We start from the raw sequence: 18202 nt of genomic DNA, 5'->3' as shown, positions 1-18202 counted from the left end.
GGCCCAATATATCTGGGGAAGAGACATCAAGAGGGCCAATAGCTAATTGTAAGGATACTCGTATCCAGGTCACCAGTCCACTCGAATTCCTGTCTTTTATAGAGAGATTTGCCCCTGCCCAGTATGTTTTGTAACCCACTCTATGAGGAGTATCTAGTAACCAAGTCTCTTGCAGGAGAATAATATCATATGCCTCTATGTATTCATGCCAGGTAGGATCCAGTATGTTTCTTTTTAGACCAGCAATATTCCAAGATATAATATTTATAACTGGTGTAGACCATGGCAGTTAATTTCCCAGCCTAAGAAGATTGGGGTTTGAATCAGGTACTATTGGTGCTAATGTTGGGCAAAAAGAGGGAGCCTCAATATTTGCAACCGAAGAGGCACTAGGATATTTGAATATTACTGTGTCCAACACCTTAATAGTCAGTTCTTCCTGGCCTTGAGGGTAGAGGGATAACCCAATCTGCTGGTCCAACGTAACTCTCTTGTCAACACGTTTTACCATTCCATGCGCTGTTAATATATCCAACCCAGCAATTCTGTTCTTTACAAGTCAATCTAGATCATCCAAGGTGGATAGGGGCTCATAGCGGTTATTCCACTGCACTGCCGGATTCGGGTTTGTTATAAGACCTTTCTCTTAAAAAAGTATCCCAGCGGTAGGTTGCTAATGATTGTGTACCCCTGGTCAGACATGTCTTTGTTATCCAAAATTGCCCTGACCATTTGTGGCCGCCTAAAATTTACTGCCACACAATCTCCACTTATATTCTTCCTGGATTCGCCTACCCAGCCTACCCTGCGAACCATCAGAATATACGTTTCTCTCAATGGATTGAATTGTCTGAATTTTGCTAGCCAATAAATCACTTTGTTTTTTAAGCTTACCCACTTTTCTTTCTTTCCTCTCCTAAGCACGGGGACCGCTGTTAATATTAGGGTATATGGACTTGATGCTGGTGGGAGCCTAAGGACATCTTCATTGGGAATTAAATCTGTATCTTTTGGGCTATATTTGTGCGGTATATTCGCCAGGAGGCTCTGTGTTTCACTTCCTATATTTTTGGGAAGATAGCCTTCTGATATCTGCATGTATTATGCAGACTTGTGCTATTGTAATAAAGGTCAGCCTGTAGTTCAGTAACCCTATATATGGTAATGTAAATAACTATTGTAAAGTAATGAAAGTACTATTCAGCTTATTGCTAAGGTAGATAGCCATGTGTACTGTGCAGATTGTCTTAAGGTATTATTAATAACCTTGTGTATTATTCATCCTGGTGTTGAGGTTATTCACTGAGATGGAAGTGAGTTCACCACAAAGAATAATACCTCAAACTTGTTGGAGTAAACTCATTTTCAAATATTTAAACCTGTTATTAATCTACTGCTAGCTATCACTTGATCAGACAGACACTCCTAACTGGCGAATATGTAATATATTTAGCAGTACCAAAACAGTTAAAAAGACAAACCAGCCGAGTAAAATTCCCTCAGTCAATTTCTAGAAACAGAGAAACATGCAATCATCACAAAAACAACAAAAATCAAATAAGAATAAGAAGAATTGGAGATATAATTTAAGGTAAAAAGCACCAAGAACAATCAAAATACTAATCAGATATCAATGCATGCAGTTGAAAAAGACCTACATGTGAATCAGGCCATCAGCAATGAAGCATATGTCAGATACACCAAGAGGGTCAACCCAGTCAAAAATGTTACCTATTGATTCATTCTCTGAAATGCCAGTCAAAAACCTCCAGCAGGACAAGGCTGCGGGCTATATTTGATGAATTCCTCTCAAAGGTGGATAGCTATTGGATGAGGTCTCACCAAGGCCTTTGAGTTGACAGGAAAAGCTCACAGTGGGAGAAATCCAAAGTTAGCTGATGCCGCAGGCACCCAATTAGCCACATACTTTTCACACCTTTGCCTGGTAAAAATTTCTACTTTCAAATGTAGTCATTTTTATGGAGCTCTGAATCCGCCAGTGTGGCAAGCCTCAAGATATATCTGGCGAGGTCCACTCGAAATCAAATACCTTTGCCACAAGATCCCACTGAAGCTCCTGACGTCCAAACATTTTGCAAATCTCAGAGATTCTGTTGCAGACTCTTGGCCACTTCAACGGCATGCAGGACCTCAGGGACAGCACTTACAGTTTATCCCTCACTATAGCAGAGCCCACCAGCAGTGTTCAGTTATCACTAGTCAACTTATCACTTCATGGCTCTTGCAGCTTTTTATCTGCCAATAGTTACACCGAAGTTCAGCTAACTGACTGGGTGAGCCGCTTTTGAGTGAGAAGTCGTATCTCAATCCTTTGTGTGCTGCTTGTAAAGGGGGCTTGGATGTGAGAAGGTGCTGAATTTGAGTACCTTTTAGAGACAAATGGTGCTTTTCATTCTGGACATGGTAGGAGCATTTGAATAGGTAGTGTTCTAGATATGAAGGTTAGGATTAGTAGGAATCTCAAATGTGAGGGGTATGCCGGGTCATGGTGCAAAATGGGATCTGATTGCAGAAATGAGGGGTGCCAAGAGTCAATGTGGTGTTGAGTGTTGTAGTTGAACAATAATTCCAGGTGTTATGGAGTCTCCAGATGTGAAGTGAAAACTTAAATGTCCTTCATTTTCTTTCATTCTCTTTTAGTGTTCATCTTCATCTCGTTCTGCTAAAGAAGACACTGTAACTCTTGAAATGGCTCCAATTGGGATTTCAGGTATAAACCATTGCTTTCATATTGTGTTAAACTGCACTGCTGTGGATATTTGATTTGTAGTTTACATAAGAAGAAAATCCAAAAACACCCTGCTCTGCAATTATTTACTATCCGCTTTTACACAGAAAAGTTGTACTTGAATAGTTTTAGAAGTGTTTCTTGTTATGTGTAAGTGGTTGTGGGACACAAGTGTGTGGGGTGTATGTGGTCCATACTGATGGGGAAACTGACAACTACTGTTGTGTAAAAGTCAACACCCAAGGGAAGAGTCAGGACACAGAGGAAGATGGCCACTTTTGTGTAGATCTTGATGACTCACAGACCTCTGCCACCAGCATCATTCTCAGATAAAGTGCTAAAATACAATCAAAAAACAAGGAGGATCATGAGAAATTGCTGATTCATCATGTTTTTGGACTGCAGAGGCCTGGAAAATGTGAGTAAATGCCTCTCCATCCTCTTGGCCACGCCTTCCCATTTGAGGATGGAGGACAGCCCTTAATGATCGTACGCTCGAAAGGAGAGCTTGCACAGCTTACTGACTCCAGGGATACAGCTCTGAGGCTCCCATGACTCTGGTACCCTAGCCATCCACTCTGCAACTACAGATCTGTCCACATGGTGGAATGTATGACGTTACAAAGGAAAAATCTATTGTCTTTGATTACCAAGCGGTGACAAGTTGTTGCTGTGCGCATGACTGTTGTGACGTCAGACGCCAAGTGCTGTGCTGTGCTGTTGCCGAGGAGGAGCCGTGGGGGAGATACAAGAGGCTGCTCGAGGCAACCAGGCTCCGGAAAAAAAGCCCTGAACCCTTCTCCCCCCCGCTGCTACAGCCACCGCTTACCCGCTGCCAACCCCGCTGCCAACCTCGCGCCGGAAAGAGCCGATTCAAGGGCTGATCAGGAGGGGGTTGTGGCGGCCGCCAGAGGGTGGATCTGCAGGACGGTGAGGAGGCAGAGGAGTGGCTGGGAGTGGCTGGAGCACACCGGCATCATCAGCATCACCGGCACCATCGGCGCTGCCTCGGCCGCAGTGAGGAGGAGCAGGCGGAGGAGCGGCCAGAGCACTGGGCACAAAGCACAAAGCACGGTCTACAAGCAACTCAGCTAAGGGCAGCAAAGAGGAGGTGGAGTGGCCAGAGCTCACCAGCATCACCAGACGACCGTAGTAATGAGGCGGAAGAGCGGTTAGAGTACATTACCACCACCAGCGGCAGTCGCAGCATTGGAGGCCAGCCAGTCAGCCAGCCAGGTGAGAGATCGACTAGAAGTGCCCCGTGAGCCCTGACATTTGCGACCTGGGTTGGGCTCTTGGCCAGCGATTTGTTCCATCAGCAGCGACCCCTAAGCGCACAGGTTAGTCAGTGCAGGGCTGCATTTACCGATGTACTGCCGCTTAAGAGATCACCAAGAGATCGCCAAGTAATAAGTCTAACTTGCTAACTACTTGCTAACTGCTGCTTATAACAGGGAGGAGAAGCTGGGAGCACTAGCAAGCAGCATGGGAAGTAGCCATAAAAAATAGGTAGAAGTCGGAGGTATAGAGTTGGAAGTGCTAGCAGCAGAGGAGCCGGGCATAAACCAGAGGAACCAGAAGAAACAGGGTCTGCACCCCCCTCAGACTCCACTCATCCTCAGTGCCAACAAAAGATACCGGGAATCTACCCCGTAGCTGGGTAGGGTGCTGCGAGAGGAAGAAACATCCCTCCTTGGGAGGTCAGCTGAAATAGCCATAATACCAAACCCAAAAACAACCTGCGCGAGCAACCAGTAACTCCCACAAGAAATAGGCATCAATCAACAAGAGCAAATTGACTCGTATCTCTCACGAGTAACAGGCAACAAGTGCCAGGAAATGACAACTCCCAGAGAAAGTTAAGGAAGTGCATGCCGGTCTACAGCACCTGGGTGTGTGCCAAAAAAACATAGCGTCAGGGTTTTTGCACAGATGCGATCAGGAACCATCCGTCAGGGGGCCACAGAAAGACCGCGAAGGAAACAAGGAAACAAAACAAAAAACCAAAACTAAAATCACAAGAAGAGGAGGTCTCACAAACCGACATCGGTGAAAACGGAGCGGATCACAGGGATAGGTTTAGCTCAGTCCCCACCCCAGCAACAAAGTTAAACCCTAAACCGACCCATCTAACAGTGATTCAAAAGTTTTTCTTCCTTTAAAGACCCCATGTATGCCCCCCAAAAGGAATCTGCTCTATTGCCAACCCCAATACAGCCGGCCAAAACACAACATTTTCTTAGAGGTACCCCAGAAACATCGGACAGCGTATTCTCAAAAGAACAATTTCTAGACAATCAGTTGGCTCATAATGATGGCAGGAAATTGGTATCAGTAACAGCCCAGGTGCACCAGGCAGCTATTGAAATGCAGGACTAACTCCCAAAATAAAATCGGGAGAATCAATTGAAGCTCATAAAGAAACCACAGCAAACGTAAATATAATTATTACCAGAGATATTGTGGAACCCTTGGATCTAGAGGCCCCAGTGAGGCTAAGCAGAGAGCGTGGAAAAACCCACTCCTTTCTAGAAAGATCAATACAGCAACAAAATGAACCTTCACTTATAGTAAATCCTAACGACGGCGAACTTCCCCAAGAAAACAAGGAACAGTGCCGAGTTAACACAAGATGGTCAAAGGAGGAAAAAATAGATATAATAAAATCAGCAGCAAGCGTAGCTTCGAAGGAATTTCTGATCGGCAAAACGCTCTCCAACATAAGCGAGGCAAATCTAATTGAAATCTTGGAGTCTCTAGAAGGGATGGGACAGGATATGGAGCAATGTACCCCGAGTCCAAAGAAAACAAATCCACAAAGAAGAGCCATTTTGGTCTCATCAACCCCTCTGAATCTTCAGAGAAACCAGGATGACAACACAACAGAATCACAGGAGGATGGCCACAGTCCTACAACAAAGAAACAACTAATCCTGTCATCACCAATAACCATCTCTTCCGGAAACGGGTCAAGCCCTGGCTCGTCAGCACTTGCTCAACATAATGATTACCATCACAACACGAAATGGGCTGAAACGCTGATTCACACCCTGGAACAATCCATAAAAGTACTAAATTTTCAATCTGACAAAATGGACGTCCAAATTGACTTAATCAATCTTATGGCCAGTCATATCGCTGGAGTAAATAAAAAACTGGACGTAATAACAGCGCTATTAACAAAAAAAGAAACCCTAGACAGGCAAAGTGACGCAAATAACCAACTAGCCACATGCCACTGTAGCCTGATCATAGAGAAACTGGCAATACTATTGTAACTTTTAAAAGATGTTCTAGGGGCAGCAAAACAGTCCTTAAAAACCCACTATCAAGGTACCCCTCAAAAACTGATCGTGCAAGAGCAAACCTCCAACCTACCCAAAGTTAACACTGAGGAAGCAAAAAATAAAAAAGAACCTCAAATAAACTCAGAACTTGAGTTAAACCAAAGTCAACGCGAAGATCAAATAGCGGCATCACAGCCAATAAGAAAGGTGGGAGTTAAAATCACAAAACGGGACAGAAAGCGCGAAAGGAAGGAAAGGCTAAAATATAATAAACTACCAAGCCCTGCCCTGGTTAAATTATTTCCACTCTTTATAGCAAAACCCACCACGGAAATGAAAGCAACGTCTCACTTCCTATCTGAGGCAGGATGCGCCGAAGGAAATCAATCACATTTTTCACAGTCCTCCTTTGCAAACAGTCAAGTTCTTAGGCACTTGGTAAAATCTTTTTCTGTGCTACAAAACAAGCAAGAAGTTAGAAACCCAGTGCGTGAGGACAAAGCAATTGGTAAAGAAACCCGGGTTGTGCAGCAACCGAAGAAGACAAAATAACATGAATATGAAGAGGATGAAGTAGTACATACGGAAAATCAGCAATCGCCGGGCCATAGCAGCCCATGCATGGGGCGGCAAAGTACAAAATAGTCAACAATTTGCATGGCAACAAGTAGAGACACACGAGGGCCCCACCTCAGCAGAGCATAAGCAGCTCCCAGGAAACAGGTCGGAGGGCACATTGTCAACCAGCCTTCAAATCCTCCACAAATGAATTGCTGTAATACTAAGGGGAAAGGATCGCCACTGTAAGCTCTCAGTCCAGGAGCAAGCGGACCCACAAATAAGGCTGTCGACCCGAAAACAATTCAGGTCCTTCAACTGCCGGGCAAGAAGTAAGTATTAAAAATCCAGCAGGGTATGAACAAGGAATCAGTGAAGAACCCCCACTAATCCATACAGGACCAGGGGGAAGAAATGAATCCGCACCACTGTCATTTGAAAAGCAAGTCGGAATTGACTCATTTGAATTGAAGCTGTCTTTTATCCCGGAATACTCATCAGAAGGCACCCAGGACACGCTCAACAGGGGAAACCTCTTGAGACTTTTCCATGAAATCCCTGAACTAAAAGGAATCCGTTCGCGTGACCTAATTTCAGTGGAATTCAACACCCCGAAGGGGGGTAGAGGAGTCCCTGAAAAGGTGGGCGTCCAAGGACCTGGTGCACAACATTGCAGCTATGAGCGGAAGATTCGAGGCATGGGGAATCAGGCTTAAGGCAGTGCAACGCCCAAAGTACCAGTATCCCTTTCTAAATAATCTAAATGAAGAGCAAAGCCTGCGAAGATACCAGTAACATGTTTACGCGGAGCACGTTCCAACTCACCAACAACGTCCCTGCAAAACAATAGGCACCCCAAAAGCGAAAGCCTGGGTACCATCGGGGGAAGCCTGCAGGAAATCAAGGACTGGATCGCAACAACGCTGAATGATAAGCACTCCTAACTAAGGAATACAAACACCGGGACCGGCAAGGGAAGATAATGAATTAATTAACATCTCGCTCTGTTCATGGAATGTGCATGGATTTAGGGATATGGGCCAAGATGAAGATACGGCAACCTTTTTAATGCAACAACAAATAATCCTGCTTCAGGAAACATGGAACATGGGGGAAACCTCAATACCTGGTTTCATCGAACATCATTGCCTGGCAGAAAGATACTCAAAGTTTGGCAATCCGAGAGGGGGCTTATCGACCTTTATAACTCAAAAATTTAACTGGGAAACCGAATAAATAGATACGGGGCAAATTGGATCCAAGTGATCAAGGTAACCGGCAAGGAACAAACCATAAAACTCCTCCTAATAAATGTTTACATTCATCCAGAGAGAAAGAAGCAAAATGGTAAATATATAACTCTTATAAAACTACTAAAAGTATTGCAGAAAAGCCACACAAATGCTCATATGGAGATCGCCGGCGATTTTAACACCAATTTTTTAGCGACTAAACGGGGAAGAAACTGTAAAGCTCCGAACGTTGCGTCTGATTTTGTCTGCAAATTAGCAGTACTCGACCTAATAATCATGAACGGCAAATCCCCGTGGGACTTGCCCCCTGTGGCAAAATACCTGAGTGGAAAAGTCGCCTCGACAATTGATTTTATCATCACCAGCATAAATCTGTTCTCAGAAATAAACAGTTTTAGCATAATTCCACGAGCAGAAAGTGACCACCTGCCGCTAACACTGAATCTGAAGAATAGAACACAAATTGCTCAGAAGAGTAACACCATTATGCAGCACCCAGAAGCGTTTAATTTGCGTAAAGTAAAATGGCCAAGAGTGGCCCCACAGGTCATGGAGGATAAAGTAAAGGTCTTCAGTGAAACCCAAGGCCCAGTTCAAGAACGAGCACTTGTAAAGCACTGGGAGCAACTGGCCGAGTTCTTGCTTCAAACCTTCCCGGTTTCCAAGCCACAGAGGTCTTAAAAAACAGGCGGGAGCCGTGGTTCAATCTCAAAATGTGCAAAAGAGAGATCGCGAGAGAAATGCGACCCCAACCCCAGAGGGAGAGAAGGGCCTAACAAAAGAAAAAAATAAAGTTGCAGGCACTAAGGAGTGCTTATAGAAAGAAGTTGTGGAAAGCAAAATCAGTATATAAACTATTAACAGCTAGCAAAAAATCCAACAGCAGCGATTTCTGGGGGATCATAAATACTTTAACAGCTGGTCCAACACTTCAGCAACAGGCAAGAATCGGTGCAGATATCTAGACAGACCATGTAAACTCCCTGTTCAACAAATTCACGAGGGATCTAAAACAACAACCCCAGGGGCCACACCATGACCAAAAGGAGGCTTAAGTCGGACCCAGTCATGTAACTTCAACAGACAATTCAGCCCATTCAAACTCCTCTTTCATAGAGCAAACTCCTCTGACAAATGCGAAAGAACTGAAAAGACTCATAAAGAAACTAAAGTCTGAGGGCGCGGCTGGGCCAAATGGCATACCAAATGCAATTTTCAGGAACAACCCAGAGTTGTGGTCTGAAATCCTAACTCCAGTCTTAAATGAGATTAATGTATATTCTAATATCCCAGTTTCCTGGAGGGGGACTGTCATCCACCACATACACAAAAAGGGAGATCACGACAAGCCAGGGAACTATAGACTAATCTCTTTGATTGATGTGGAAGGAAAATTATACGCCTCGTGCCTACTGAACCATCTACAAGGCTGGATGGAGGAAAGAAATATCATCCCCAAATTTCAAACAGGATTCAGGCATGGCATGGGCACACAATCAAATCTTGCAATGCTATCTCTCTTGACGGAACAGGCGCAAAGAAGGAAAGCCCGCCTCTTCGCCTGTTTCGTGGACATCAAATCAGCATTTAACAGAGTATTGTATTGTATTGTATTGTAATTTGTAAAGCGCGATTGCTGCCCAAAGGGCGTCCAAGCGCTAGAGTGCAGAGAACAGAGCTAGGGGGTAACGGAGATTGAGATTTAGGTGGGCCTGGCAAATAAATAAGTCTTCAGTTGTTTACGGAATGAGAGTAGGTTGGGATTAGACCTGATTTGTAGCGGGAGTGTGTTCCACATCTTCGCGGCGTTTAAGGAAAACGACCTTCCTCCGGTCCTGGCTCTCCTTACTCTTGGGACTACGGCCAGGAAGGCCTCCGTAGACCGAAGGGTTCTGTTGGGATGGTATTGAGTAACCAATTTGTTAATGAGCGCTGGACCTGACTTCCAGAAAGCTCGATGCGCGATGCATAGTGCCTTAAAAGCCACTCTCTGTTTCACTGGGAGCCAGTGTAGGCTGCTTAGTGCGGGTTTAGCAGACTGTGTCCTTGGGATCTGTAGCAGGACGTGGGCTGCACAGTTCTGGACCACCTGTAGTTTTCGCATGGACATCTCGGGGGCCCCTACATACAGGGCGTTGTTTGAGTCCAACCGGGACTGGATGAGGCCCTGAACTGCTACTTGTCTGGCTTCCATAGGGAGGAGGGGGAGGACTTTCCTTAATGTTCTCAGTAAGCCAAAACAGATGGCAGATAGTTTAGTAGCCTGGGTGGAGAAAGAAAGGTTTTTGTCCAGCCATACTCCTAGGCTTTTTACGCTCTCCTTGGGGGTGGGAGGGGTGCCCAGACATCCAGGCCACATGGAAGGAATTGATGTGGGTAGTGCGGAGCCTAGGAGCATAAGCTCGGTCTTGTCTCCATTCAGTTTTAAGGAGGAGCCTGTCATCCACATTTTTATGTCCTCTAGGCAGTTCATCAGACTTCCTGAGGTGTGACCGACGCCTTCCTGGGTCAGTGAAACCACTAGCTGGGTATCGTCAGCATATGATACAATTTTTATACCTGACGGTTCGACGAGCCCAGCCAATGGTTTCATATATACATTGAAGAGCACAGGGCTCAATGAAGAGCCCTCTGGTACTCCACAGTTCAGGGGTTTACTGGCTGATATTATGCCCCCGTCGAAGATCTGGAAGGATCTGTTGAACAGGAATGATTCAAGCCATTTTAGAGCATTGCCTCCGACCCCGATGTTGTGCAGACGGTTCAGCAAGGTGGCATGGTTGACAGTGTCGAAAGCCGCACTTAGATCAAGGAGGATCACTGCCACTGATCCTCCCTGATCTAGTATCCTTCGGGACTCTTCGACAACTGCCAACAATGCGGTTTCGGTACCATGTTTAGGCCTGAAACCTGTCTGGGATGGATCAAGAAGTGCATGGCTTTCCAGAAATTGTGTCAACTGCGTATTTATGTGCTTCTCCAACACCTTACTTGCCCAAGGAAGTAATGAGATTGGGCGGTAGCTGGAGTGATCTTCTGGGTTTAGGGTAGGTTTTTTTAGCAGAGCCCGTACCATCACTCTCTTCCATCCAGTGGGTACTGATCAGGAGGATATAGATGAATTGAGAAGCTCTAGCACCACTGGAAGGATGGTTCGGCTTGCCTGAAGCAGTATTTCTGGTGGGGCAGGGTCAAGGGGGGAGCCAGATTTGACTTGGCATGCTAGTTGTTGCAATGTTTCCAGGTTTAATGGAGAGAAGTGGTCCAGCGTAGGCTGTCCTGGGGGAGGGGAGTTACTCGAGAAGATCAGATTGGGTGTTATTGAGTTGTTAGTTGTTGCCGGGAATGCGGAGTAAATCTGGGTGACTTTATTATGAAAAAAGTCTGCAAGTTCATTGCATTGATCTAGTGTTTTAGGGGCTGGGGGGGCAGTATTAACGGTGATGCACTTTTTAACCAGCTGGAAGATTTCCTTGGGTTTTGATTTTGCTGCCATTATTTGGTCTGCGAAGTAGGAGGCCTGGGCCGCCCTAACCCCATTTCTGTAGTTCTTAATAGCCTCTCTGTATTGGGTTTTATTTTCCGGGAGATAGTGCATTCGCCAGGCTCTCTCTTTTTGCCTGCAGAGGCGTTTTAGGTCTCTCAGGGAATATGAGAACCAGGGGGCAGATTTATGTGACCTCTTAGGAATAGATTTCCGTAACGGGAGGATTGTGTCCAGTGATTCCCTGATCCAGCCCTCATAGTTGTTGTTTGCTTGGTTAGGGTTTGTGCAGGGAGGTGGGCGGGAACCTTCAAGGTTAATTGTCCATGGCTCTGTGGGGAGTTTTTTCCAGTTTCTCTTAGTTATGGGCTTAGGGGTCGGTGAGGGAGGCTTGGCGGTGGACCAGGTGAGTGGAACGAGAAAGTGGTCTGACCATGGGAGGCAAATAGGTTGCCCGGCCATCAGTTTAGTGCAGTTACTAAAGATAGGATCCAATAAGTTCCCTTTTTCATGGGTGGGGGATCTGACCAACTGGATCAGTTGTAAGGCTGCAAGGTCCTCTGTTAGTTCCCTGGCAGCAAGGTCTGTAGGGGAGTTGAAGTGTAAATTGATATCTCCTAGAACCGTATAATTAGCCAAGGTTAGAAGTCGGTTCGCGATAATATCTGGGAGCGATTTTTGGAACAGCTTCCCTGGGTCTGGGGGTCGGTATATCAGAGTACCAGAGAAGGAGCTGTTCGCAGAGAAGTCTATGCAGAAAGCTAGGCTCTCGCACTCAGGTATAGCTTCGATAGAGGTACGGCAGCAGTACTTATCTTTTAGAATAATAGCCAGGCCTCCACCTCTTCCCTTGGTCCGGTCTAGTCTATGGATTTGGAACCCGGGGGGTAGGGCGGAGACAATGTCTGGCTCTGAATGAGGCATGAGCCATGTCTCGGTCAGAAAAATAGCGTCTGGATTATAGTTTTCTAGTAATAAGCATATTTGTGTGCTGTGCCGAGGGAGAGAACGACAATTTAGCAAATACATCTGGTATTCCTGGGACGTGGCTGACGACTCGATGGTATCAAAGGAGTGTTTGCAGCCAGGGCATTGACTGGGAAGTTCAACTGGGAAGAAGGTAAGCGGGCATTGCGCCATGGTGGAGGGCATTAACTTTTTTAACGCGGCCGCGCTGTAGGTCCTGACCTGGATGGTGTGAGGGGCAGGGGTTGTGGCCCCTGGTCCCGTCAGGTCGCGGACGGGCGCAGACGGGCTTGCCTTTGGCGCGCCATCGGCGCACCGCCGGCGCGCCCGCTGCGCCCGTCCGCTGCGCCTCCGGAAGCAGCACATTCTTAAGTGTGGTTGGTGGGGGGGGGGGGGGGGGGGGGTGTGGCCTAACTCAGTGGGCGTTGCCCGGGGGATCACGGCGGATGTCCTCAACCCGCGTCAGCGCCTGACTCGGCTGCGCGAGGGGTCAATCACCAAGGGGGCAGTAGGTAGGATTTTGTTGAATACAGTTTATCACACTCACAAATTTTAAAAGTAGTCTTTAAAAAATTGCAGCAATCACAGTATTCACACAAACACAAGTTAAAGTAATCTTAAAAAGTAGCGTTTCTCTTGCTCTCGGCTTCCGCCTCAAGAGCTCAGTCTCTTAACAAGCGCTGGTGAGAAAAGCGCGCGTATTTGTAGCGCGAGCAGGGGGCGTGGCCTAACTCAGTGGGCGTTGCCCGGGGGATCACGGCGGCTGTCCTCAACCCGCGTCAGCGCCTGACTCGGCTGCGCGAGGGGTCAATCACCAAGGGGGCAGTAGGTAGGATTTTGTTGAATACAGTTTATCACACTCACAAATTTTAAAAGTAGTCTTTAAAAATTTGCAGCAATCACAGTATTCACACAAACACAAGTTAAAGTAATCTTAAAAAGTAGCGTTTCTCTTGCTCTCGGCTTCCACCTCAAGAGCTCAGTCTCTTAACAAGCGCTGGTGAGAAAAGCGCGCGTATTTGTAGCGTGAGCAGGGGGCGTGGCCTAACTCAGTGGGCGTTGCCCGGGGGAGAGTGAGACGGAATCATTTATGGAGCAAACTTAAAAAATGGGGCCTACCAAATGTACTCCTCAGTGGTTCTGAAAATTATGGACCCTACTGTAAGTCCAACACTCGTGTCAGAAAATATCATCCTACCATAACGAATTTGGTATTGGCAGACCGGTAATGATTAGGACTTTATCCCTATGCATTTGCGTCGTGATTGAGTGATGCTATCTCCCTTAAATCATAGTTTCTGTCTTGAATCTCGATCGCCATTTTGTGAGCGGCATCCATCTTGTAGCTTGCCCTCATATAGTCAATTGATTGAGGCCGAGTTTGATCTGAAAGGACACGTCCACCTTAGTTGACTTCCCCATGACCTGGCCGAACTGACTCCACTGCCTCCAGCCAAACCTGTTCAGGCAGTTCCTCGCCCAGTAGCCGAGTAAGATAGCATCAAGGCACAACATGCCATAAACCATTCACTGCCTACAAACCATGTTATCCACACACATACACCTGTCCATGTTTCTTGTTTATGGCCGGTTTTACGATGAGGAGGTGCCCGATTTTATTGGGGTTTCATCGATATCTGATGGGAGTCCTGGGTCTGGCTAGATAATCCATCACGAACTGGACATACAAAATATGGGTTTTACATCATGACTTCGCTCTTTTTGTGTTTTGGAAATATGTGTATTACCGTATTGTAAACTAAAGAATTCTTGCCTAGAGCATATATTTCTGTATAAAAGGAGAAGGCTGGTTCTGTAAAAACGAACAGTCTCCTGAAAAACTTACAAACCGTGCTGTTGTACTTCTAGGACGCTTGTTACTTGGTTGCAGCCAATAAAACTCGATCTTTGACTTCACCTAGAAGACTCTGTGTTTCTGTGGTCCGGAACAGGGAGAACTCAGAGGTCTTCGGGTGTTATCCCCTGGCACCACCGGGTTCCTAAAAACCCGGCACCTCACCTCACCGCCATCATAACCTTGTACACTGACACCTGGACAAGAGTTAAGTTGGGAAATGGGTTGAGCACCACCGGAAGTATCCTTACACAAAGCGGTCTGAAGCAAGGCTGTGTCTTGGCCCCTAGCCTTTTTAATCTGTACTTATCGGATATTGCCCAACACTTTGAAAACCCAGACTGCCACCCCCCGAAACTGGCAAATGAGCCAGTCGCAATCCTCTAATACACAGACAACATAGTTTTGCTAAGCCAAACCCCAGTGAGCTACAACGATCAATAAATAATCTGTCATCCTACTTGGACTCGGAACAGCTAGAGATAAACAAAGATAAAAAAAAAGTTGTTCGCCTAGTTGACAGTAGGAAATTAATGTTTAAATGGAGGGTCAAGGGGGCTTACGTGGAAGAAAAAAGTTCATACATATACCTGGGCAAATAATCGGGCAAGGCACGAGTCACAAGGAACACAAATTGGCCCTTAGAGCAAAGACCCAGTCCTTGATCTATGCTTACAGATCCTTGTGCAGAAAATTGGACTGCCCAAACCATTCACATCTGTTAAAAGTTATGGCTGCCCAAATCCAACCAAGTTTGTCCTACGGCCTCGGACCCTGGTGTGGCAAAGACTCGCATTTTCAGAATGAATTGCAGTCAAAAATCTACAAATCGGTTTTTGATCTGCCAAAATGTACCTCGCCTGCCCAGGTAAGACTGAAATTTGGGCTCCAGGACCTTAAATATAGGGCAATGAGCAACTTTATTAAATTCTGCAACACTCTCCGGTTATATTAAGTGGACACTCTAAATAGACTCCGCTGGGACGAAGTTAGGTCACAGAACGAGCAAGAAATTTCAAATTCTTGGGGGAGTGTCCTGAGTACATCTCTGCCCACATTTGAACTTCAACCAGAATGGGACAACAAGATTGATCGAGTTTCCTTTAACAAAATTGTGAACGTCGCGAGCAAAAAGAAATCTTTTCTGGAAGATAAATTGACGCTCACAAAGAGGCGGCACGGATGGACTTCAAAGCCACAAGCCTATTTATCAGCCCATTTTAGTTCCTATTTAAAGATACGCTTCTTAAAGTTCAGGATGGGGGTGCATGTCTCTAAGGATTTATCCCCCTCCTGGTTGACAGGTTTTAACTCAGAAGGTTGTCGCTTATGCAGATTCCAAAAAGAAACTAACCCATTTGTTGTACGCCTGTCCAGCCATGTTAAGCCAAAGAAGACAGTACCTAAAGGCGACTTTTATCAACCTGAACATTCCTTCTAGCAGAAAAGCAGTGATAAGCTGGCTGGAGGGCTCGTCATGCATCCTGGCTTGCCGAGGAGTCAAGTATATGAAACTCGTCAATAGCGGCCTATTGCAAGCGGATGATGATAAGCATAATCACATGTAATACAACCCCATATTTTTACTTGGGGGTGCATAAATTTTACTTCTTTGCTGCAACCCGATTTTAACATAGTTTTGGTAAGATTTTATAATAACAGAATCTTTATACACTTGAATTATATGGCAGACAGAGCACGGATGTAATACGATCGCTCGCATAAGGACAATCCTAGCTTTCTGTGTAGATGCACTTTATTTATTTTATGTTGGGGGGGTTTTGTGATGATTTTAATTAATCAAGCAATAAACATTAAACTTGAAACTTGAAACATGTATGACGTTACAAAGCAAACATTTACAACGCCTGCCTTTACAACACAGTTTGGACTTGCAACATCCATTACAACGCATGATTTTACAACGCATTCCATCACAAAACATTTTTAGAAACTACATTTACAACGCATTACATTACAACGCATAACATTACAAGATATACCATTACAACGCATATTACTTTTAGGGCAATAGTAGGGAAAGTGTTGGATAGTGTAGGGGTATAAGTGACTATTCCCACCACAATGTGTGCAACAGTAGGGTAAGTGTTGGATAGTGTAGGGGTAAAAATGACTATTCCCACTCCAGTGAGTGTAACAGTAGGGTAAGTGTTGGATAGTGTAGGGTTAGAAATTAATATTCCCCATTATTTACCTTATAATGTGTTGTAATGGCATGCATTGTAGCGACATGCGTTGTAATGACATGCGTTGTCATGACATGCGCTATAATGGCTGCATTGTTAAGGAATGCAATGTAAAGGATATTATGTTGTAATGACTGCATTGTAAAGGTAGTGCTTTGTAATGACTGCGTTGTGAAGGTTGTTTCCCACATGGTGCAGCAGTGCATCATATTGATCCCAGTACATGTCCTAGAAGACTCAAGAGGCCTCCTCCCTAAGTGCTGTACTTCTGGTGCCATCTGCCAAAAGGCAGATGGCACCTACCCGACATCTAGTTCATCATACATGTGGCAGATAGCACCATCGCTGTGGAGTGATAAGACAGGCATAATCCATTTCTTAATAATACCCCTCATCCTACCAGATGATCATAAATGTGTACATGGACTTTGCTGTACCTCCTGCAAAATCATACCCTAACTTGGGCGTCAGTGGCAGCCCCACCCAATCTGGCATTAAAGACCGTGTAATATAACCTGGGGTTATTCTGGCAGGTCAATGTTTCTCAGCACAAGGCTACAAGTGAAAATCAGGAGAAACTAGTGAGCAGTATAACATCCCCACAACAATATAACAATATGATGGCCTCAGTCAAGAACTCACAATAGCGTGATTGGGGTGCAGTCTTTCAGAACAGAAGTATATTCAACTATCAGAAATGGGTATTTTCCCTCAATAACGTGGATGGACTTGAAAAGAAGTTAAAGTATGGGATGCCCTTGATGTACCACTAGCTGGCCACGTGAGAAACTACTCCCTCTTCCTGATAATGCAATGGAGTAATCGATGTCCCACTAGCTAGACAAGTGCAAAACTACTCCCTCCTCCCATTGAAGCCTGGGGCGCCCTAGATGTCCCGCCTGCTGGACAAGTGAGAAACTACTCCCTCCTCCCTATGAAAGATGGGGGACCCTTGATGTACCAATACCTTACCACGTAAGAAAGTACTCCTTCCTCCCGAGGATGCATAGGAGTAATTGATGTCCCACTAGCTGGACAAGAGAGAAACTACTCCTTCCTCCCAATAAAGCATGGGAATAATTGATGTCCCCCTAGCTGGACAAGTGAGAAACTAATCCCTCCTCCCGATAAAGCAAAGGAGTAATTGATAACCCACTTGCTAGACAAGTGAGAAACTCCTCCTGATGAAGCGTGGGGTTCCCTTGATGTCCCGCCTGCTGGCCAAGTCAGAAACTCATCCCTCTTCCCAATCAAGCATTTGGGCACCCTTGATGTCCCACTAGCTCACCAAGAGAGAAACTACTCCCTCCTCAAAGATGAAGCATGGGGGACCTCGATGACTCAATAGCTGGACAAGTGAGAAAGTACTCCCTGCACCAGCTGAAGTGTGAGGTACCCTTGATGTCTTACTAGCTCAACAAGTGGGAAACTACTCCCTCCTCCAGATGAAGCATGGGGCACACTTGATGTCCCACTAGCTGGACAAGTGAGAAGCTACTCCCTCCTCTCATGAAACAACGGGTGCCCTTGATGTCCCATTAGCTAGACAAGTAAGAAACTACTCCCTCCTTCTAATATAGCATTGGGGTGCCCTTGATGTCCCACTAGCTAGATAATTGAGAAACTACTCCCTCCTCTCAGAGAAACATGGGGTGCCATTGATGTTCTACTAGCTGGCCAAGTGAGAAACTACTCCCTACTCTGGATAAATCATGGGGCTCCTTTGATGTACCAGGATGGGGCACACTTGATGTCCCACTAGCTGGACAAGTGAGAAGCTACTCCCTCCTCTCATGAAACATGGTGTGCCCTTGATGTCCCACTAGCAAGACAAGTTAGAAAC

General features: G+C 45.6%; 1 protein-coding gene across 1 annotated transcript in view; it reads left to right on the top strand.

Annotated features, from left to right (window-relative positions):
- Positions 1 to 5128, top strand: part of LOC147725088 (uncharacterized) — a 456944-nt gene extending 451816 nt beyond the window's left edge. Inside the window, exons 7-8 of the mRNA XM_086918166.1 lie at positions 2662 to 2731; positions 4914 to 5128. Coding sequence (XP_086774292.1) covers positions 2662 to 2731; positions 4914 to 5128 — 285 coding nt within the window. The remainder of the gene's footprint in view (positions 1 to 2661; positions 2732 to 4913) is intronic.
- The last annotated feature ends 13074 nt before the right edge of the window (positions 5129 to 18202 follow it).

The sequence above is a fragment of the Lissotriton vulgaris genome, chromosome 4_1 (assembly GCF_964263255.1).
Source record: "Lissotriton vulgaris chromosome 4_1, aLisVul1.2, whole genome shotgun sequence".
Lineage (NCBI taxonomy): Eukaryota > Metazoa > Chordata > Amphibia > Caudata > Salamandridae > Lissotriton > Lissotriton vulgaris.
This window is presented reverse-complemented; position numbering and strand designations above follow the sequence as displayed.